Raw genomic sequence first — 22,592 nt, 5'->3', positions numbered from 1 at the left:
CCTGGCAACAAAAAAAGGTAGAAGAAAAAGAAATGGCAGAAATAGTAAAAAAATGTGTTATTCTTGAATATCGAGATGAGGCCTCCAGGGGGCAGCACCAAGGCAGAGAAGTAGGCTACATAAGTTGCTCAGTCCTCCTTTCCTTGGTCTGGGGCTCCCTACAGTTCCCCACCAGCACTCCTCCCATTCCTTTCAACTTTATTTTTAGCTGCAGTGGGAGGGAGAAGGATGGGAGGGAAAGTAAAGAAAACAGAAAAGGAGAGGGACAGACAGAAGACTTCTCATACAAGACCAAGAACAACCAGGCATGGAGTGCCCCCTTATCTTTCACCTGTTCTTGCCTCTGATGTTCCTGACAGGTGAGGGAGGTTGGTTTATGGTGGGAATGGAAGGTATATGAATTGCTTGGAATCGGGACTAATAGGGTTAAAATTCTTTGGGAGTCAGGGTAGGAAGTTAACACTGATTCTACATTTGTGTGTGTGTGTGTGTGTGTGTGCATTTTATGCCCCAGCATGACTGCTCCAATATTGAGACTGGCAGGCGCTAAAGCTGCTTGGGACTAAGATTTGTATCTAATTATATAAAACCTTTGTCCTAAGCCCTGTAGGACTGAGGAGACAGAAAAGAAACATGATGTAGCTGTCCACGTGGCTAGTCTCATTCCTGTTATCCTCCTCCCTACTTCTTCCAACCCTTGGTGGTCCTTGGGGCCTGAGGTATAACTGACTATGTGGTCAGAACTCTGGGTTTATCTAACCAATGAATTACAATTCCTGGTCATACAACCCCGCCAATTTCCTGAATGCAAAAAGGCTCACATACAAGACACTTTCTTAAAATGAGCTTGATTTGTGATAGAGCTATAGACATTGGTAGTGGTGGTGGTAGGGTAGCCTGAAAGGGGGTTGCTTGGAATCAGTAAGGAGCAAGACACAGTTGGGGGAAAGAACCATGGGAGGGACAAGAGGCCTGGAATTTTTCTTTGCCAGTGCCCTGTAATCTTTGTTTCCTAAAATACCAGCTGATTTTAAAGGGATTGGAGTTAGAAAAGAAGAGTCAGGTAGGACATGACTGGGGGTCTTTTGAGTGTCCAGAAGGTTGAGGAAACCATAGAGGTAGGCAGGGAGCAGTTGAGAGGGTAGATGAGTTAAAAAAGAGGCAAATTGTGGGAAACTGGAGGGAGGGGACCCTTGGCAAGGCTGGATGGCAAACTATGTGTGGGTAGGCGAGTGGCTCCACCCAGTTAATTACCACTAAGGTTGCCAGGGCTAAAGTCAACCAGGGACCTAAACATTGGAGAAAGACAGTAAAAGTGTAAAAATGACACTGGAAGTCAAGAAGAGATAGAGAAAGAGAGACCCAGACACAGCGCTCCTTCGCCTCCTTTCACTGCCCCTGTGGTCCTGGGTCTTAGGGGGAAGTTTGGAAGGAATGATCATTCAGGGGCTGCAGAAAGGCTTTCTCTTTCTTTTTAACCTTACAGGTTAAGAAGGAGAATGTGTAGGAGGAATGATGTGGAAAAGAGTAACTTGACCTTTCTAGACATGTCTGTGAATGAGATTTCAGGGGTAGGAATGGAAATACAGCTGCGCATCAGCCTGGCAGAGAGCCACAGGTTACGCATCTGGACACAAACACAGGAAGGGAATCATCCTTGCTTAGGGCTCTGAGTACATGACATTGACAGAGGCCAGGAGACCTTATGAGTGAAAAAGCAGGCAGACAGACTGAGAGGAAGACATTCCCTCATGGCTTCTCTTCTGCTGGGCCTCTCTAGTCATTCATTGACCGCGTCATGTGAACTTTATGATCTTGGCCACACAGGTCTCTGCTCCCCCTTTAACCTGGACGTGCATCACCCACGCCTGTTCCCAGGGCCATCAGAGGCTGAATTTGGATACAGTGTCTTACAATATATTGGGGATGGACAACGATGGTGAGGAGGAAACTAGAGGCCCATGGGATTGGGACTGTGATAGTGCTGACAACACAGATGGACTCTAAGCCAATCTGAACTTTTGAAAGTGACTGGGGCTCTAAACTTACCACCTCTGTGCCCTTTCCCTCTTGCCTATGCCAAGGGTCGTGTTCACCCTATGCTTATATTCACATCCTCCTCCCAGGATGCTGGTGGGCGCCCCCTGGGATGGGCCTTCAGGTGACCGGAGGGGGGACGTGTATCGCTGCCCTGTAGGGGGCCCCTACAATGCCCCATGTGCCAAGGGCCACTTGGGTAAGAAGATGCCTGATGCTTCTCCTAACACCTGACTTGATTCCCTAGTAGCCTTAATTCCTAGACTTCAGGTTCTTCAACCCCATAACCCATATATTCCCTGTCCCCAATTTGATACTGATCCCTTCTCATTCTCTTCCAAAATCACCCTGAACTTAAAAGCATCCTGTCTGTGTCCCCATGATCTCATTCTCTTCCATCTCCCTTCCAAACAGGTGACTATCAACTGGGAAATTCAGCTCAGCCTGCTGTGAATATGCACCTGGGGATGTCCCTGTTAGAGACAGATGGTGATGGGGGATTCCTGGTGAGCTAAGGAAAGGGTGGTGACAAGGCCTCTGAAGGTCTGTGCCAGGAAAAAGGAGTAGTGTGGGAAGGGAAACTAGTTTATTTGGAGGAGTCCAAGAGTCCAAAATCCTGGAAAATAAGGTTGAGAATCTCAAGAAGTGGTCTTAATGCCTCCTTCAACTAGGAGCGTGTTCTGTGAGTGCCCTCCCAAGCCTGGGAGTAACTTTTCTCCACCCCTTTGCAGGCCTGTGCCCCTCTTTGGTCTCGTGCTTGTGGCAGCTCGGTCTTCAGTTCTGGGATATGTGCCCGTGTGGATGCTTCATTCCAGCCCCAGGGAAGCCTGGCACCCACTGCCCAACGTGAGCCAGAGGAAGGGCCTGAGGAGTTAGTGCTCAGAAGAGGGCGCTTGGTGGGGAAAAACTGGGACAAAAGGGCATATGGCAGGAGCCTTGTGTCATGCCTATCCTCATTGCTACCTAATATGCTCGTACAAGCCTCATATTTCCTAACACATTAGAATTCGGACTCTTTACCAGGACCTCAAGACACCATGATCTGATCTAACCAATTCAGAAACTCAACTCATCCCTTCACACACTCTGGGCCTTGGCCATAGTATGTACCTCACCATTCTCCTGTGTGTCATCTATTTTTCTAACTTCATCTCCCTTTGTTTCACATATTCTCTACCCAAAGTCCTTTCCTTATATTCTCCTCTCCTCAAACATTTTTTTTTTTTTTTTGAGACAGAGTTTTACTCTGTTGCCCTCCGTAGAGTGCTGTGGCTTCACAGCTAACAGCAACCTCAAACTCTTGGGCTCACGTGATTCTCTCACCTTAGCCTCCTGAGTAGCTGTGACTAAAGGCACCCTCAACAACACCCAGCTATTTTTAGAGATGGGGTCTTGCTCTTGCTCAGGCTGGTCTAGAACTCCTGAGCTCAGGTGATCCACCTGCTTTGGCCTATCAAAGTGCTAGGATTACAGGTGTGAGCTGCCACACTCGGCCTCCTCAAACATCTTTAGTGCTCAATATCTTCTTAGCTGCTGCCTCTTTTGATTCCCTACTACTATCAGAGCAAACATCCTCTTTCATTCTCCTATAGCAAAGTGCTGTTTTCTTCTTCTTTTTTTTTTCTTTTGAGACAGAGTATTACTCTGTTACTCTGGGTAGAGTGCCATGGTGTCATAGTTCACAGCAACCAAACAGTTGGGCTTAAATGATCTTCTTGTCTCAGCCTCCTGAGTTGCTGGGACTACAGATGACTGCCATTACACCTGACTAATTTTTCTATTTTTAGTTCAGAAAGGGTCTCCTTCTTGCTCAGGCTTGCCTAGAACTCCTGAGCTCAAGGGATCCTCCTGCCTCAGCCTCCCAGAGGGCTAGGATTACAGGCATGAGCCACCGTGCCCGGCCAAAAGTGTTGTTTTCTTTCTTTTTTTTTTTTTATTGTTAAATCATAGCTGTGTACATTAGTGCAATCGCCTGTACCCATTCTAAGATGCACCATAGATGTGGCCCCACTCATTACCCTCCCTCCAGTGTTGTTTTCTATATAGCATTCAATTCCTTCTTTTTTTCAGTAATTGTATACCTATGGCTGTCTCCTCTTTTACTCATTTCCATACTTACCCAGAGCCTGGGATGGTACCCTTCTTGCATACAAAAAGTACCTCATGAGTGTTTGTACTGACTGTGCCCTCCCAGCCCAGATCCTACTTCTCTGTGCCCCATCACCATATCCCTCCTCCTAGGCTGTCCCACATATATGGATGTTGTCATTGTTTTGGATGGCTCCAACAGCATCTACCCCTGGTCTGAAGTTCAGACTTTCCTACGAAGACTGGTAGGGAGACTTTTTATTGACCCGGAGCAGATACAGGTAAGAGAAAGCAATGTGGATGGGCTTGAGGGGGAGAAACAGGAAAGAGGAAAGAAATGTAGACAGCATTTTCAGTAGTATTCTGGTGTTCATCTTCCCTCTCCCACACACTTTCTTCTCTCTCCTGTCCCCCATCCTACATATATATGTTCCATTTGAATGCACACTTTATTCCCAGGTGGGACTGGTACAGTATGGAGAGAGCCCTGTACATGAGTGGTCCCTGGGAGATTTGCGAACCAAGGAAGAAGTAGTGAGAGCAGCAAGAAACCTCAGTCGGAGGGAAGGACGAGAAACAAAGACAGCCGAAGCAATAATGATGGCTTGGTAAGGCATTGGGAAAGGGGATGTTGGGGGCCAGAGTGATGAGAGCTGAGAAGTGTCAGTGGAGGATGTGGAGTGCAGTATGAGCATCCGGAGATGTTTTGCGTGCTTATCTTTGTATGGGCACTAATGCCCCAGGGAGGATAGTGAGGTCAGCTGTCCTTATACTCCTTCTCGTTGTGTTTCTACAATATCTAGAACACGGGATCTGTGCCTCTCCATGTCTCTGTTTTGTTTATCTTTGCAGACAGAACTCTCTCTCTCCATCCCTCCCCTCCAACATTGATCCTGGCACCGCCATTCTCCACCACTCATGTCCTAGCTCACTTTCCAAACATGATTCGAAGCCCATGTTTGACTCCCCTGACCTGACCATTCTCCTCTGTTCTACATTTCCTTAGTATTTATGTCCCAAATATAATATTTGTTGAATGAATCTATGACTGAATGAATTTTGTATCTTTGCGTTGATTATGTGATCTGTTACTCCGTATGTTCTATAACATTCAAACATATGAGCTCTTGCTCTGTGCCAGTCTTCATCTTAGACACCTGGGAAATGGCCTAAAAGGCAAGATGCCCAACCTTAGTGAAGTGCTGATAGCATTAAATCCTGCATGTGATGTGTGTGTCTGCATACACTTCTTTCTCTCTCAGCACAGAAGGGTTCAGTCAGTCCCATGGGGGCCGACCTGAGGCTGCCAAGCTACTGGTGGTTGTTACTGATGGAGAATCCCATGATGGAGAGGAGCTTCCTGCAGCACTAAAGGCCTGTGAGGCTGGAAGAGTGACACGCTATGGGATTGCAGTGAGAATCAACTCCGATCTGGGAGGATGGTTGGGGGTGGTGATTTGTGAGCTGCCCAAGGACTAAAAATTTTAGGAAAACAGGGGCATTAAACACTTTCCTTTGACACTTCACTTTTAATTGGCGGTTTTCTGTACCAGCTTTAACACCTCACTTCACCAGCTAACAGACCCCACCTTGATCTCCTGACCTCAGGTCCTTGGTCACTACCTTCGGCGGCAGAGAGACCCCAGCTCTTTCCTGCGGGAAATTAGAGCTATTGCCAGTGATCCAGATGAGCGATTCTTCTTCAATGTCACAGATGAGGCTGCGCTGACAGATATTGTGGATGCACTAGGAGACCGGATTTTTGGCCTTGAGGGTAATGATTACTTAGAAGAAATGGAGGACAGGGTGTGGGGAGTTCTGGAGTGTAGATGGGGTTCTGGACTGAGTTCAGTAGGTCAAGGGAAGGACTGTCTTCCCCTGATATTACCTTGATATATTTCTCATGCCCAAGGGTCCCATGGAGAAAATGAAAGCTCTTTTGGGCTGGAAATGTCTCAGATTGGTTTCTCCACTCATCAGCTAAAGGTTGGACAGACACTGATCCCCTTCACAACACCTCCCACCCTCTGACCTCTTCATGACTCCTTCCAACCTTTGACTCAGACAGCTTCAACCCCAGGGCCCTTCCAGATCCTTCCTTTAACCAACCTCCCTGCTGACCTTCCCATGCTTTTCCAACTGACCCCAGAGTGCCATTGTCAGTGGTCCTCTCCTTGAGAGATTTTTCTCCTTGTTCCCCACTGTCATCTCAGGGATCCCATCTCAGATGTCTGGTTCTGCTTCACAGGATGGGATTCTCTTTGGGATGGTAGGGGCTTATGACTGGGGAGGCTCAGTGCTATGGCTTGAAGAGGGACACCGCTTTTTCCCCCCACGAACGGCTCTGGAAGAGGAGTTTCCCCCTGCTTTGCAGAACCATGCAGCCTACTTGGGTGAGTAGCACAAAGTTGCAGAGGACTTGGGGGTTAGGGGGAGGAAATGCCTCCCTAGTGGGGGGATATGAGCTACTCCCTAGTTTCTTCTCACTGATCTCTTGCTACTTCCCTTGGAACTGCCTTCCGTGCCCTTAGGGAAGCCCCTGCTCTGACTCTGCCCTTCTTTCCCTTTCCCTCTGGTGTCTTCTTGCTTCTAGGTTACTCTGTCTCCTCTATGCTTTTGCGGGGTGGACACCGCCTCTTTCTCTCAGGAGCTCCTCGGTTTAGACATCGAGGAAAAGTCATTGCCTTCCAGCTTAAGAAAGATGGGGCTGTGAGGGTTGTCCAGAGCCTCCAGGGGGAACAGGTAGGTCTTCCAAGGGAGGGTGGGACTCTTGGATCCCAGGAGACTTCCACACTGTGGGGGAGCAGTGTGAAGGGGCAAGAGAGAGGCCTGAAAAGTCTGTGCTGCATTCTGGTTGGCAGAGTGTCAGGGATGTAAGGATCAGACTGGCAGGCCAGTGAGTGTTTCCCACTGAGACCACCTGTCCACAATCACTTCCCTTTTCTCTGGGGTCATCACCACCCACCACTCCCCAGATTGGCTCATACTTTGGCAGTGAGCTCTGCCCATTGGATACGGATAGGGATGGAACAACTGATGTCTTACTTGTGGCTGCCCCCATGTTCCTGGGACCCCAGAACAAGGAGACAGGACGTGTTTATGTGTATCTGATAGGCCAGGTGAGAATGTGCTGGACCCCTAGGACTTGGGGGCGGGTGAGGGAGGAAAAAAGGAAAAGCACATCCATTTGAGGTCTTGCTGAGAGGGAATGGCTTCCTGAATAGCATCTTCTATCTTCTTTTCACCACCCGCTAGCAGTCCTTGCTGATGCTTCAAGGAACCCTTCAGCCAGAACCCCCCCAGGATGCTCGGTTTGGCTTTGCCATGGGTGCTCTTCCTGATCTGAACCAAGATGGTTTTGCTGATGTGGCGGTGGGGGCGCCCCTGGAAGATGGGCACCAGGGAGCACTGTACTTATATCACGGCACCCAATGTGGAATCAGGCCTCATCCTGCCCAGGTCAGGAGTGCCCAAATAAAGCAGGGTCATGGAGGTAGGAAGTGGCCTTTGCTTACCAATAGTCCCCTTGGCTTAAGATCCAAACTGAACAAGTGCTTTTATCAGTAGGCAAAAAAAGTAAGGCAGTAGGGGTAGGATATAGGTTGCTGAATTAGGAACTCCTAAGCATAGGCAAGTTTCTCTTTTCCCCCTGGGCTGGGACACCTCTAATCTCCCCCTGCTGGGAAGATTAGAAAGAGGCAGGCAGAAGGCCTGAGAAGCCAGGTGTGTGAGTCCCTGCCTCAGTTTCCTCTCTGTTCCTCTTAGCGGATTGCTGCTGTCTCCATGCCTCAGGGCCTCAACTACTTTGGCCGAAGTGTGGATGGCCGGCTAGATCTGGATGGAGATGACCTGGTAGATGTGGCTGTGGGTGCCCAGGGGGCAGCCATCCTGCTCAGGTGAGGTGTCCCAGCCCAGGTAGCAGTGGACAGCATAGCTTAGCTGTCAAGAGGAAGGGCCTTAAAGTTATAGTACTACACTTTTCATTTTTTTTGGTCAACTTACTTTGTGCTTCCTTCCTAGTTTATAAAATGGCATAATATTATAGGATAATAGTGAGGATCAAATGAGAAAATCCATGTAGAGATTTTAACCCAATGCCCAGCATATGGTATGGTAAATGTATATTGAATTGAATCTATTATCTCACTTCTGCCAGAGAGTGCAGGGGAGAGCTCATACCTGAATCCAAGCCCTCATTTGTTTGACAAGGCGGAGACAGACATGGCTATTGGGTGTAGGGTGTGAGGCGGGTTTGCACTTCTTGTAGATCTTCCCTCCTACTGCTAGAATTTCTTTCCCACCCTGTTCCCAGCTCCAGGCCCATTGTCCGCCTGACCCCATCACTGGATGTGATCCCACCAGACATCAGCGTGGTTCAGAAGGACTGCAGACGGCGGGGCCAGGAGGCAGTCTGCCTAACTGCAGCCCTCTGCTTCCAAGTGACTTCTCATACTCCTGGTCGCTGGGATCATCGGTTCTGTGAGTGACTAGAGTGCAGCCTGGCACTTCTCAACTCCTCCTCTGCCTTGGTCTCTGGACTCCTCTCCACCCTCACTCTTGCCTCCTTCAGATATTCGGTTTGCAGCATCACTGGATGAGAGGATGGCAGGAGCACGTGCAGCATTTGATGGGTCTGGCCAGAGGCTGTCTCCTCGGAGGCGCCGGCTCAGTGTGGGAAATGTCACTTGTGAGGAGCTGCACTTTCATGTGATGGTGAGGAGGAGCAGAAACTGCTTTGCATCAGGGCCTGAGAGTGAGGTTGGGTCCAAGGAGGAATCTCAGCTGGTTCGGCAGGAAAGCTGAAGCTGGGAAAGTGCAGTGATTCAGACTTTGCAGTCAGGCTGTTCTGGGTCTGAATTTTCACTACCACTTACTGCCTGTAAACCCTGGCTAGTTACTTTACCACTAAACCTCAGTTTCTTGGTCTGCAAAGGGTGAGAATAATAACTATACCACAGGAGTTGTTTTGGAACTGAGTTTAAAAGTATTGATAAAACCTTAAGACAGTGCCCAGCACACAGAAATGATCACTACAATTATTATATTCTTCCAGAGGCCTGGGTTGTATTCCTAACTCTGGCTCCTCATCATCCTTGACTCTGATTTCTCTCAGGATACATCAGATTACCTCCGGCCAGTGGCCTTGACTGTGACTTTCACCTTGGACAATACCACAAAACCAGGGCCTGTGCTGGAAGAGGGCTCGCCTACCTCTATACGAACATTGGTCAGCAGTCCCAAGCTCTTCCCTGCCTCTGGGTTCCCAAAACTTCCCTCCCAGTGAATTTAAGAGAAAAGGGAGGAGGGAGACATGAAATCACAGTGAAAGCTGATCTGGGCCCCTCTAACCAAAATATACTCATTCTTCTTTTTTCACTCTTCTCCAATACCATTCCTTTCTCCTTACCCTCCTCTCAGCCCTCAGCCCCTTCTTTCTCTTTCAGGTTCCCTTCTCAAAGGACTGTGGCCCTGACAATGAATGTGTCACAGACCTGGTGCTTCAAGCTAATATGGACATTAGAGGCTCCAGGTTGGATGGACATGCACTAGGCAAACCAGGGTGACCTGGGACAAATTGGAAGGGACATGAAGGGAGCTAGGGGGTTGTTTCTTACCCATGATAACAAAAGTAAGACTTTTGGCTTGCTTTCAGCCCCTGGTCTTTCCCTAATCCACCACCCTTAACCACCATTCCCAGGAAGGCCCCCTTCATGGTTCGAGGTGGCCGGCAGAAAGTTCTGGTATCTGCAACTCTGGAGAACAGGAAAGAAAATGCCTACAACACTAGCCTGAATCTCAGCTTCTCTAGAAACCTCCACCTGGCCAGTCTCACTCCTCAGGTGCCCTTGAAGGAAGGGGTGAGGGATGGGGAGGAAGACTGGGGTATTGGCTTCATCTGTAAGGTGCTCCAAAGAAAGGCTCAGGGTTTAGAGGCTGTGGGTGAGACAGCCGTGGCACCCCCAGCTCCAGCATCTTCCTTCATTCTTCTGCCCTCAGAGAGACAGCCCAGTAAAGATGGAATGCACAGCCCCTTCTGCTCATGCCCGGCTCTGCAGTGCGGGTCATCCTGTCTTCCAGACTGGAGCCAAGGTAAGTTGGGATCCAGGGTGAAGAGGGGGCTCTGGGAGAGCAGAGGCTGGGATCGGAGGGTCCTGGGAGTTCAGGGAAAGAGGCATAAGGGTTTCTGTGCCTCTGTAGTTATTCCGTGTAGTTATTTCTACTAGCCGTATGTCCTGTGCCCCCAGGTGACCATTCTGCTAGAATTTGAGTTTAGCTGCTCCTCCCTCCTGAGCCAGGTCTTTGTGAAGCTGACTGCTACCAGGTAAAAACAAAGGGACTGTCCTCTCAGACTTCTCCTGTGGGGTCTTGACTAGAGGGGTGGGGAGGAAAAGCACTGAATTCTTTATTATCAGAAATGGGAGTCTGGGCATGGGTTAGATGTGATTTTCTCCCCTCTCTCCCTACAGTAGTAGCCTGGAGAGAAATAGGACCCTTCAAGATAACATAGCCCAGACCTCAGCCTACGTCCGATATGAGCCTCATCTCCTGTTCTCCAGGTATGGCTTCAGACTTACACCTTTTATGTTTCTTCCCTTTCCTTCCATGAGTTTCAGTGTCCCTGGAAACCCAAACCCTTGGGGCTCCTCAATCTTTTTGCTTTCGCCCCATTCATGCTGAACCTTCTCGTTTAAGCATCTTACTTTTCTAAGTATAGGGTTTTGCCGGGCCCTGGGCATTGGATCTGGGATGAGGGGTTATGAAATGTGACCATAAAGTTTTTTTCAGGTCTATGTCACGTTCCATTTCTATCCTCCCCATGTACCCCATCTCTTAATCCATGTACTGGTCCTGCCTTCCCTGAACCCATGTCTCGTGCTATGTCTATCATGGCTGTGACCACGTGTTTCCTGACTTGGTATTCACACAGTGAGTCCACCTTGCACCGCTATGAGGTTCACCCATATGGGACCCTCCCGGTGGGTCCTGGCCCTGAATTCAAAACCACTGTTAGGGTAAGAAGTCGGAGGGGTCTTGGCATGAGGAGGGCGGGAGCAACAGCTGTGTGGGATGTGTGGGAAAGGGATGAGAAGAATCTCTCTTGGATTTCAATGGCATCTAGGGTAAAAAGGAACAGATGAGGGTGAGTCATCTTCTGTCTCCCACCTCCTCCCATTTTCAATTCTCCTCTTAGGTTCAGAATCTTGGATGCTATGTGGTCAGTGGCCTCACCATCTCAGCCCTCCTTCCTGCTGTGGCCCATGGGGGCAATTACTTCCTATCACTGTCTCAAGTCATCACTAGCAATGTGAGTCTGGCTTAGGAGTGAATGGAATCCTGCCATCTTAAACTGGTGGGCTTACTGAAGCTGGTCCCCGTGCCAGCTCCCTATCTGTTGGGCCACTGCTCTCAGGGATCATCCCTCTGGAGGACTTTTTTAAAATACATGTGGCTTATTTGGGAAGAAAGAAAGAGATAATAGGCCAGCTGCGGTAGCTCACACCTGTAATCCCAACACTCTGGGAGGCTGAGGTGGGTGTATTGCCTGAGCTCATGAGTTTGAGACCAGCCGGAGCCAGAGCAAGACCTCATCTCTGGAAACAAACAACAAAAAAAAGCAGGGCATTGTAGTGGGCACCTATAGTCCCAGCTACTTGGGAGGCTGAAGCAAGAGAATTGCTTAAGTTCAAGAGTTTGAGGTTGCTGTGACACCATGGCACCCTACTGAGGGTGACAAAGTGAGACTCTGTCTCAAAAACAAAAAAAGAAAGAAAGAAAAATAAAAAGAAAGAGATAATAAAGGGAAGAACTACAAGTGTGGGCAGTATGTCCCTGCTCAGCCTGGAGTGGCTGACCTCACTCCATTAGGAGGATTTCAAGTTGTATCTTCCTCTAGGCAAGCTGCACGGTGCAGAACCCGACTGATCCCTTCAGGCCCCCTGTACATCCAGAGGAGCTTCAGCGCACAAACAGACTGGTACGAGTAACAGAGGGTGTCTGGAGTGGGAATGCAAGCAGGGTTAAGTACCCTGGGACAGGGCAGTGGGAACCGGAGGGAGTAAGAGGGGGATCCTTCCATCCCAGGGTCCTGATCTGTCTATCTCTTCTGGTAGAATGGGAGCAATACTCGGTGTCAGGTGGTGACCTGCTACCTTGGGCAGCTGGCCAAGGGGACTGAGGCTTCTGTTGGACTACTGCGGCTAGTTCACAATGAATTTTTCCGAAAGGTAAAAATTCTTTCTTTTTCTACTATCCTCCCCTTCAGTTTCTATCTGGAATTGTGGCATAGGATTTGCAGGTAGACAGGGCCATGTTCAAGTTTTGCTTTTGTGTCTTATTATCTTTAATGGTGAGCAAGTTACTTCATCACTCTAAGCTTCTTTTTTCCTGATCTCTAAAATAACGATAATATACTCTGGGTGATGGAGGATCTACTGAGGTGGGTGGATCACTTGAGCGTAGGAGTTCAAGACCAACCTGAACAAGAGCGAGACCCCATCTCTAAAACATAGCTAGCATTGTGGTGGGTGCTTGTAGTCCCAGCTAACTTGGGAGGCTGAGGCACAAGCATTGCTTGAGTCCAAGAGTTTGAAGTTGCTGTGAGCTATGATAACATGGCATTCTATTGAGATCAACAAAGTGAGACCCTGTCTCAAAAAAAAAAAAAAAAGTAAATAAATGAGGACAATAATATCTATTTCATGGGGTTGTTGTAAAGAATAAATGAATAATGAGCTGATATATGGTAAATACTCAATAAAATCTAGTTATTGTCCTTGTATTTTCTTCCATTTATTATTCCTTGGTGCTATATCAATGACTAATCAACATTTACAGGATACCTCAGTTTAATCAGCTAATAATCCATTGACTGCCTGTATATAAAAGGCCGTATATTAGGTTAGTACCAAGGAGAATATCCCCAACATTTAGCCCATGCCTAACTCATTGTAAGTGCTTAATGCATTTTGGTTAAATGAATAATTGATATTATATGCAGGATTTGTATTAGAAAGTAATGGGAAGTACGTGTATGTTGGGAGGGATCTAGATTATGAAAGATCTCTGAAGCTAGGGAAATAAAATTGAACTTAATAGACAGGGAGTCAGGATCAGTGTGAGTTCCTGAGCATAAAAATTACATCTTAATCATACGGGGAGGGGGGAAGTGGCAGCTCGTGCCTGTAATCCTAGCACTCTGGGAAGCTGAGGTAGGTGAATTGCTTGAGCTCGGGAGTTTGAAACCAGCCTGAGCAAGAGCAAAATCCATGTCTTTACTAAAAAATAGAAAAACTAGCCAGGAGTTGTGAAGGCACCTATAGTCCCAGTTACTTTGTCCTAGCTTGAACCCAAGTGACTGAGGTTGCTGATGACTCCATGGCACTCTATCCAGGATGACAGGGTGAGACTCTGTATTAAAACAAACAAAAAAAATTATGAGGGCTAATTAGCACTAGGGGTTGATACTGTGCTTCCCCAGGTATCATCTACTTTAAATAACACAAGATCCGTGGAATGTAGGCATTTGTTTTTGGAAAGTTAAATCTGACAAACCACCCTTTTCCAATTCTGGTTCTCTTTATCCTTCTTGGGTATCTTTTTTTCATTCATTTATTCATTCTTTCAACAAAGATTTATTAAGAAACCACTATATACTTGGCACTGTGTTAGGCATTAGGCACCAGGACACAAGGGTTCACTAGACACAGCCCTTAACCTTGAGGATCTTATAGTTCAGTGGTAAAAGATAGAGAAGTAAACACCAGGATTGGTGGGAGCTGGGAGGAAACATTACCCTAATTCCCAGTGGGGATGGCATCTAAACTTTAACCTAAAGGAAGGGAAGAGGCTAAGGAAAGGGGAGTAGAATGCATTTCAGGTAGAGCAAAGAACATGTATAAAGGACCAGAGGCTTTCCATTTATTATCTTTTGTCTCATTTCCCATTGGTCATCAACATTTTCTTCTGTTCTTAATTGCCTGGGAAGTTGTGCCTCTTAGCTTTAACTTTGCTCTTGGGATTCCAAAGACCCTCACTACCTGATGAAGGTTCACTTTAAATTTCTTCCTCTTCACTTGTTCAACAGGCCAAGTTCAAGTCTCTGACAGTGGTCAGCACCTTTGAGCTGGGAACCAAGGAGGGCAGTGTTCTACAGTTGACTGAAGCCTCCCGTCAGAGTGAGGTGGGGATGGAGACTGAGTTTGAGAGCTGTGAAAATAACGATGATGGGGATGGGATATGGGGGATCTTTCAGAATAAAGGCATCTCCATTAAGCAGTAGTCAGTGAGTCAGAAGAGAAAATCAGGATTTTAAAGTTCTACTGCCTCTATTCCTGCCTCAGTTTCTTTCCTTTGTATAGAAAGATGTTATTTATTCTATTTGGGGACTGGCTTTGTTAGAATGTTGGGCAAGGCTATCTGGGATAAAGGGTATAGGCAAAAAAAAAAAAAAAAAAATCTCTCTTCTGCCCATATAGAGTCTCCTGGAGGTGATTCAGACTCGCCCTATCCTTATCTCCCTGTGGATCCTCATTGGCAGTGTCCTGGGAGGGCTCCTCCTGCTTGCTCTCCTGGTCTTCTGCCTGTGGAAGGTAAGCACAGCTTTAGTTGGGAGTGTGGAGCTTGGTGCCCACAAGTTGAAGGATTATAGCAGGGAGAACAGGATTTGTGCAGGCTAGATGTGTCATGTCCATATTTTCTTCACTATAATCCAAATGTTGGTGAAATTAAACTAAGCCAAATAAGATAAATGTGAATCTCATTTTTGGAAGCAGAACAAAAGTAAAGACCTCAGATAAGTTTGAGGGCTATTGGCAAGGTCCCCATTCAAGGCATTTGGCAATGATTCTTATCTCTTCCTCTACAGCTTGGCTTCTTTGCCCATAAGAAAATCCTCAAGGAAGAAAGACGAGAACAGAAGTTGGAGCAATGAATATAGAATAAGGCTCTAGAAAGGCCTCCCTGGCAGCTTCTTCAAGAGACTTGTATAAGAGCAGAGATTTGGGGGCTCATATAGGACAAGAAGAAGCCTCTGGACTATCTCCCCAGACCAGCAGGCCTGACAACTTTTGAGTCACAAGGATGCTATTGGCAAGAGATGAGGCTTTACCTTAGACAAGAAGGGTTGGCATCAAAACCAGCAACGCTCCCATCCTCTGGTCCCCTCCTCCTCAGGATCCTGGTTCCATAGCCAACTTTGTGATCTTTGTTTGGGCCCATTTTTCCCCAACCCCAGGAATTAAGGTTTTTTGTTTGTTTGTTTGTTTTTGCCTCCGTCCCTGATTTCTTTCAGATTCTCTCTTTGTCCTTCCTCACAATTTGGAAAAGGTGAGGATTATCTTTCTCCATTCTCCCACCCATTCACCTTCCTGCCTGCTCCCACACCACAGGAGGGAGCCGAGGTTGGCTTGAGAGAAAGAAGTAAAGTCAACATCTGCTGCTTTCCTGTGGAGTCTGGTGATTCATAGAGCCGGATGGGGAGAGTCAACAGGAAAAAAGGAGGGAGGAGGAAAAGCCGCAAGAGACATTTTGTACAATTCCAAGGAACAGAGAACCCTTTAGACAGGCAACTGCCATCCCCTATGAAACCCGAGACTGTGGTGCACTTGGCCGCCCTCAGGTGCTGGTAAAATGGAGCTGCCCCCAGGCTTGCTGGCCATGGGCTTGCCTGCTTACTTACAGCCTTCCCCGGGAGCGAAGCCAGGGCCTGGTGCCTGATTTTCTGGAGCCAGGGGCCCCCAGGTGGCTAGAACTGGATTAGCAGAGAATACTGGGTTCCCTGGGTGGTGTTTTCTCTGCTTCTCTCAGGTCTATTTCCTCTTGAGCCTTCGTTGGGGCCTCCTCATAGAAAGCAGAAGGAAGAGGGTTGCTACGTGCTGGTAGGAACCCCTTTCACCCTACAGGCTTTGGGAAGCAGCAGCCCCAGGGGATCTGACCGAGTGGGGTCTGCATTACCACACCAAAGCCGTTGGTACAAGGTATACCACAAATAGCTCCTAAGAAAATGTTTCCCTAGTCATATTTTGTAGGGTTTCTCTGGTGGAATCAGTTTGCCAGTCCTTTCTTGATGTTTACTGGAAATTCCCAAGTTAATTTCCACCTCTGACCACCATCATTCCCTGCCTTCATATTTTGGTTCTCACCACAGTAAAGGTAATTGGATTCTCATAGACAACTGGGTAATTGATACTTTTTTGTAATAAAGATTTTTGGATACCAAAGTCAGTTATTGGTCTCTAGAGTGCAACTCTGATAGCCATTTGAAGAATCAACATCCATTCTTATCTGAGAAGAAAGAAGACATGATTGGATAGTTGACCAGCAACCACAGAACCTGTCCTTCCAGGCTGCTCCTGAGGCCTGACCACAGTGTTTATTTTGGCATATGTCTCTGATCTGCAGAAGGCTACCATCATGAGCATTGTCTCTAGCGGGGTGAACAGTATATCAGATGGTTAGAACAAATAAAGTTCAGCGTTAAATGACTTCTGGCTCTAAAGGCTTCTAAAGATGTAGGCTGCTTATTAATGGCGAGAGGTGGATTCTTGCTTGGCCTGAGATCTTCTAGGGTGGAGTCTCTGGAAGGCAAAGTTATGAAGTGTTTCAAGTGTTTTCTGTGGCTGTCCTGCTGGTGATGTGCTCCAGCTTCCTGCAATTCTTACCTACTTAATTAACTATAGAGTGTAAAGTGTGTAGGTTTGAGAAGCACATAGGCCTGGATTGAAATCCCAGGTCTTCCATTTATTAGTTATGTGACCTTGAGCAGCAAGTCATAACTTCTCTGTGGCATCTCAGATAACACTAAGAGGCTATGTATGGGGCCTTGGTGTGTGTCACACTTTATGGGGGCAAGACATGATTGCAAGAGGGACTTTACCTAACAATTGCAATCAGTGTAACCTGGCTTATTGTACCCTCAATGAATCCCCAACAATAAAAAAAAAAAAAAAAAGAAAACCCAAACATTCTAAAATAGATAAAAGTGGCCTAGGCTGCTTTAAATTATTCTGTCAGCCAGTCTGGATTGTTAGGGGGAAACATTTATGAGATTAAAGATCAACCTGTATCCAACGCCATATAGCAACCAAACCAAATAAAGATGTTATTGGCCCAAAAAAAAAGAGGCTATGTAGTCCAGTGGTAAACAATGAAAACAAAAATTAATAAACTTCTCTTCCCTTCTCCTAAATACAAAAAAAGTGAAGGCAGATTTATGTTTAAATTCAGGCTACACCATTTATTCATTTTTATTTTTTTTGAGACAGAATCTCAAGCTGTCACCCTGGGTAGAGTCCTGTGGTATCACAGCTCACAGCAACCTCAAACTCTTGGGCTTAAGTGATTCTCCTGCCTCAGCCTCCCAAGTAGCTAGGACTACAGGCACCTGCCACAATGCCTGGCTGTTTTTTTTTGTTGCAATTGTCATTGTTGTTTTAGCTGGCCCAGGCTGGGTTCGAACCCACCAGCTTCCGTGTATATGGCCGGCGCTCTACCCACTGAGCTATGGATGCTGCAGGCTATACCATTTAAAGTTTGTTTGGTCTGGGACAGATTTGACTCCTCTAATTTGTAGCTTTCTCATCTTTAAACCTATGAGAATCATGAGGACTAAATGAGATAATCCATAGTAACTGCTCAATAAATGATAACTACTAGTATACAAATATTTTGTCATAAAATAGTCACCCTCCCTGTGTTATGAGGATTAAGTGAGAAAGTAAGTATACTGAAGTACCAGCTGGTGTTCTTGTTCTTGTGACCCATTCCCAGACTCTAAAAATTTGCTTCTTCTATGTACTATTGTCTCCTTCCACTAAATCTTATCCTATGCTTCATCCTATTTGAAGTTCCTGAGCCTTTAAGTTTATAATTAGCTGATTAATTTAAGGTTCTAATGGTGGAAATAAAATCTATTTGATTTCTTTATTTTCTTTAATTTTGTTTCATTCTACAGTAAGATATGCATTTTTTTATTAAATCATAACTGTGTACATTAATGCACTTATGGGGCAATGTGTTGATTTGATATATAATTTGGAATGCTTACATCAAACTGGTTAACATAACCTTCAACTTGCTTACTTATTTGTTGTGTTAAGACATGTATACTCTATGCTTAATAGTTTTGACATGTACCCTTGCATTGTGCACATTAGGTGAGGTCCCACCAAATACCCTCCCTCCTCCTGACCTCCTCTCTCCTGTCCCCTCTCCCCTCTTCCCTCCTTCTTTCTGGACTATAGTTGTGTTTTACCATTCATATGAAAGTGTAGGTGATTATATATTGGTTTCATAATAGTAGTGAGTACATTGGATACTTTTTCTTTCATTATTGAGATACTTTACTAAGAAGAGTATGTTCCAGCTCCATCCGGGTAAACATAAAAGCTGTAAAGTCTCCATCATTTTTATGGCTGCATAGTATTCCATGTTATACATATACCACAATTTGTTAAACCATTCATGGGTTGTTGGGTACTTAGTCATGGGTACATGACTTGGCAATTATGAACTGAGCTGCAATAGATATTCTGGTGCACATGTCTTTGTTGTAAAATGATTTTTGATCATCTGGGTATATGATTCAATTGCAGGATTGAATGGCAGGTCTACTTTTAGTTCCTTGAGTATTCTCCAAACTTCTTTCCAAAAAGGATGTATTACCTTGCATTTCCACCAGCAGTGCAAAAGTGTTCCCTTCTCTCCACATCCACACCAACATCTGTGCTTTTGGGATTTTGTGGGCTAAACTTACTGGAGTTAGATGGTATCTTAAGGTGGTTTTGCTTTGCATTTCTCTGATGATTAAAGATGATGAGCATTGGGCGGCACCTGTGGCTCAGTGAGCAGAGCACCGGCCCCATATACCGAGGGTGGCGGGTTCAAACCCAGCCCCCGCCAAACTGCAACAAAAAAAATAGCCGGGCGTTGTGGTGGGCGCCTGTAGTCCCTGCTACTCGGGAGGCTGAGGCAGGAGAATCGCCTAAGCCCAGGAGTTGGAGGTTGCTGTGAGATGTGTGACACCATGGCACTCTACCAAGGGCAATAAAGTGAAACTCTGTCTCTACAAAAAAAAAAAAAAAAAAAAAAAAAAAGATGATGAGCATTTTTTCACGTTGTTTGCAGGCCAGGCATGTGTCTTCAGAGAAGCTTCTGTTCAAGTCTCTTGCCCACCAAGAAATGGGGTTATTTGTTCTTTTCTTAATTGATTAGTTTGAGTTCTCTGTGGATTCTAGTTATCAGACCTTTGTCAGTAACATAACCTGCAAATATCTTCTCTCATTCTGAGGTCTGTCTGCTTGCTTTACTTACTGTCTCCTTGTTTGTGCAGAAGATTTTTAGTTTGATCAGATCCCAGTAATATACTTTTGGTGTTGCTTCAATTGCCTGGAGGGGTCCTCTTCCTAAAATATTCTCCCAGGTCAATTTCTTCAAGCAGTTTTCCTGCCCTGTCTTCTAGTATTTCTATAGTTTTGTGTCTTAATTTTAAATCTTTTATTCAGTGAGAATCAATTTTTATTAATGGTGAAAGGTGAGCGTCCAGTTTCAGTCGTCTATAGGTCGCCAGCCAGTTCACTTAGCACCATTTGTTAAATAAGGGATCTTTCCCCCAATGAATGCTTTTGATAGGCTTATCAAAGATCAAATGGTGATAAGTGGCTGGGTTAATCTCTTGGTTCTCTATTCTGTTCCATATATCTACCTCTTTATTTTTGTGTCAGTACTATGCTGTTTTGATCACTATAGATTTATAGTATAGCCTGAAGTCTGGTAATGTGATACCTCCTGATTTGTTTTTATTTATGAGTCATGTATTGGCATTTGAGTTTTTTTCTGATTCCATATAAAATGAAGTGCTATTTTTTCAAGATCTTTAAAGTATGACAATGGTGCTTTAAAAGGGATTGTATTAAATCTGTAGATTGCTTTGGGTAGTATGGACATTTTAACCATGTTGATTCTTCCCAGCCATGAGCATGGTATGTTTTTCCATTTGTTAACATCTTCAGCTATTTCTTTTCTCAGAGTTTCATAATTCTCCTTATAAGATCTTTCTTTTTTCTTTTTTTTTTTTTGGTTTTTGGCCGGGGCTAGGTTTGAACCCTCCACCTCCGGCATATGGGACCGGCGCCCTACTCCTTGAGCCACAGGCGCCACCCACCTTATAAGATCTTTCACATCCTTTGTTAGGTAAATTCCCAGATAGTTCATCTACTTTGGCAATACTATAAAAGGAATAGAGTCCTTGACTATATTTTCAGCTTGTCTATTGTTGGTATATATAAAAGCTACTGATTTGTAATTATTGATTTTGTAACCTGAGAAGCTGCTGTGTTCCTTGATCACTTCTAAGAGTTTTGTAGTTGACTCCCTGGGGTTTTCCAGGTAAGAGGTCATATTATCCATGAGGAGAGGAGTTTGATCTCCTCTGACCCCATTTGTATACTCTTGATTGCCTTCTCTTGCCTGATTGCAATGTCTAAGACTTCCATTACTATGTTGAATATCAGTGGAGATAATGGGCATCTTTGCCTAGTTCCAGATCTGAGTGGAAATGTTTTCAATTTTACTCTATTCAATATGATATTGGCTGAGGGTTTGCTGTATACAGCCTCTGTCAGTTTAAGAAATTACCCATCCAAGCCTATGTTCTTAAGTGTTCTGGACATGAAAGGATGCTGGATATTATCAAAAGCTTGTTCTGCATCAATTTAGAGAGTCATATGGTCTGTGTTTTTTATTTTATTTATGTTATGTATTACATTTATAGATTTACATATGTTGAAGCAACTTTGTAACCCTGGGATAAAGCCAACTTGATCATGGCATATAATTTTTTTGATGTGTTGTTGAATTCTGTTTGCTAGGATCTTTTTGTTGTTGTTGCTGTTTTGGCTTGAACCTGCCACCCTCGGCATATGGGGCTGGTGCCCTACTCCCTGAGCCACAGGTGCTGCCATTTGCTAGGATCTTATTGAATATTTTTGCATTGATAATCATTAAGGATATTGGTCTATAGTTTTCATTCTTTGTTGGATCCTTTCCTAGTTTGGGTATCAGGGTGATATTTGCTTCATAGAATGTGTTGGGAAGTATTCCTTCTTTTTCTATGTTTTGGAAAAGGTTATGTAATATAGGTTCTAGTTCCTCTTTAAAGATTTGGTAGAATTCTGATGTGAAGCTATCTGGTCCCAGACTTTTCTTTTTTGGTAGATTTCATATAGTTGATGCTATTTCAGTGCTTGATATAAGTCTATTCAAAATTTCTAATTATTTCTGGCTGAGTCTAGGAAGGTGGTGTGTTTCCAGGTATTGGTCTATTTCCTCCAGATTTTCATATTTCTGAGAATAGAGCTTTTTTTGTAGTAATCATTGAGGATTTTTTGAAAATTTTCTTTTTTTAGAGACAGAGTCTCACTTTGTCACCCTCGGTAGAGTGCTGTCGCATCACAGCTCACAGCAACCTCCAGCTCTTGGGCTTAGGCAATTCTCTTGCCTCAGTCTCCCGAGTAGTTGGGAGTATAGGTGCCTGCCACAATTCCTGGCTATTTTTTTGTTGCAGTTTGGCTGGGGCCAGGTTCAAACCTGCCATCTTCAGTATATGGGGCCAGCGCCCTACCCACTGAGCCACAGGAGCCACCTGATATTTTGAATTTTGAGGTGTCTGTTGTTATCTCTCCTTTACTGTTTCTCATAGACGATATTAGAGATTTTACTTTTCTGTTTCTGGTTAGGTTAGTCAAAGTTTTATCAATTTCATTAATCTTTTTAAAAAAACAACTTTTTGATTCATTGATCTTCTGAATGATTCTTTTATTTTCAATTTCATTTAATTCTGCTCTAATTTTGGTTATTTCTTTTCCTTTGCTGGAATTGGGGTTGGAATGTTCTTCCTTTTCCAGTTGCTTGAGATGACCCATTAAGTTGTTGATGTCCTTTCTTTCTGTTTTCTTGACGAAGGTTTCCAATACTATAAATTTCCCTCTTAGGACTGCCTTTGCAGTATCCCACAGGTTTTGATAATTTGTGTCTTCATTATCATTTCCTTCATAATCTCGTCTTCGACCCAGCTATAATTCAGCATAAGGTTTTTTAGTTTCCATGATGTTGAGTATGAAGATTCCTGTTGCTGTTGAGTTCAACTTTTATTCTGTGATGGTCCAAGAAGATAACAAGGAATAATTTCTATTCTTTTAAATTTGCTGAGGTTAGACTTGTGTCCTGAGATATGATCAATTTTGTAGGATGATCCATGGGCTGATGAGAAGAATGTGTTTTTAGGCTCAGCTCCTGTAGCACAGTGGTTATGGCACCAGCCACATACACCAAGGGTTGTGTGTTCGAATCCAGCCCAGGCTAGCTAAACAACAATGACAACTGCAACAAAAAAGAGCTGGGTGTTGTGGCAGGCGCCTATAGTCCCAGCTACATGGGAGGCTGAGGCAAGAGAATCACTTAAGCCCCCAAGA

General features: G+C 45.2%; 1 protein-coding gene across 2 annotated transcripts; it reads left to right on the top strand.

Moving 5' to 3' along the window:
• The first annotated feature begins 215 nt into the window (after window positions 1-215).
• On the top strand, window positions 216-15,236 carry ITGA10 (integrin subunit alpha 10). 2 transcript variants are annotated; one of them, XM_053591781.1, is made up of 30 exons: window positions 216-359; window positions 1,828-1,939; window positions 2,127-2,236; window positions 2,452-2,543; window positions 2,769-2,883; window positions 4,279-4,406; window positions 4,585-4,733; window positions 5,388-5,538; window positions 5,734-5,899; window positions 6,038-6,111; window positions 6,374-6,518; window positions 6,719-6,867; window positions 7,101-7,244; window positions 7,381-7,584; window positions 7,891-8,021; window positions 8,438-8,604; window positions 8,696-8,838; window positions 9,239-9,352; window positions 9,570-9,655; window positions 9,824-9,965; window positions 10,123-10,215; window positions 10,371-10,447; window positions 10,593-10,682; window positions 11,054-11,138; window positions 11,318-11,431; window positions 12,020-12,100; window positions 12,237-12,350; window positions 14,210-14,305; window positions 14,601-14,714; window positions 14,990-15,236. In XM_053591781.1, exons 1-30 carry the CDS (start codon window positions 308-310, stop codon window positions 15,053-15,055), a joined length of 3,504 nt encoding a protein of 1,167 aa, XP_053447756.1. In that variant the 5' UTR covers window positions 216-307; the 3' UTR covers window positions 15,056-15,236. The 2 variants fall into 2 exon arrangements, with proteins under 2 accessions (XP_053447756.1, XP_053447757.1); XM_053591782.1 differs by having other exon boundaries at window positions 252-359; window positions 10,596-10,682.
• The last annotated feature ends 7,356 nt before the right edge of the window (window positions 15,237-22,592 follow it).

The sequence above is a fragment of the Nycticebus coucang genome, chromosome 5, assembly GCF_027406575.1.
Source record: "Nycticebus coucang isolate mNycCou1 chromosome 5, mNycCou1.pri, whole genome shotgun sequence".
Classification (NCBI taxonomy): domain Eukaryota; kingdom Metazoa; phylum Chordata; class Mammalia; order Primates; family Lorisidae; genus Nycticebus; species Nycticebus coucang.
This window is presented reverse-complemented; position numbering and strand designations above follow the sequence as displayed.

Excerpts from the sequence above, each read along its gene's own strand:
- ITGA10 (XM_053591781.1), top strand. The coding sequence starts at position 308 with ATGGAGTGCCCCCTTATCTTTCACCTGTTCTTGCCTCTGATGTTCCTG. Across the intron at positions 6,112-6,373 it reads TCTCCACTCATCAGCTAAAG|GATGGGATTCTCTTTGGGAT; the intron begins GTTGGACAGACA and ends TCTGCTTCACAG. Across the intron at positions 11,432-12,019 it reads CTCAAGTCATCACTAGCAAT|GCAAGCTGCACGGTGCAGAA; the intron begins GTGAGTCTGGCT and ends ATCTTCCTCTAG.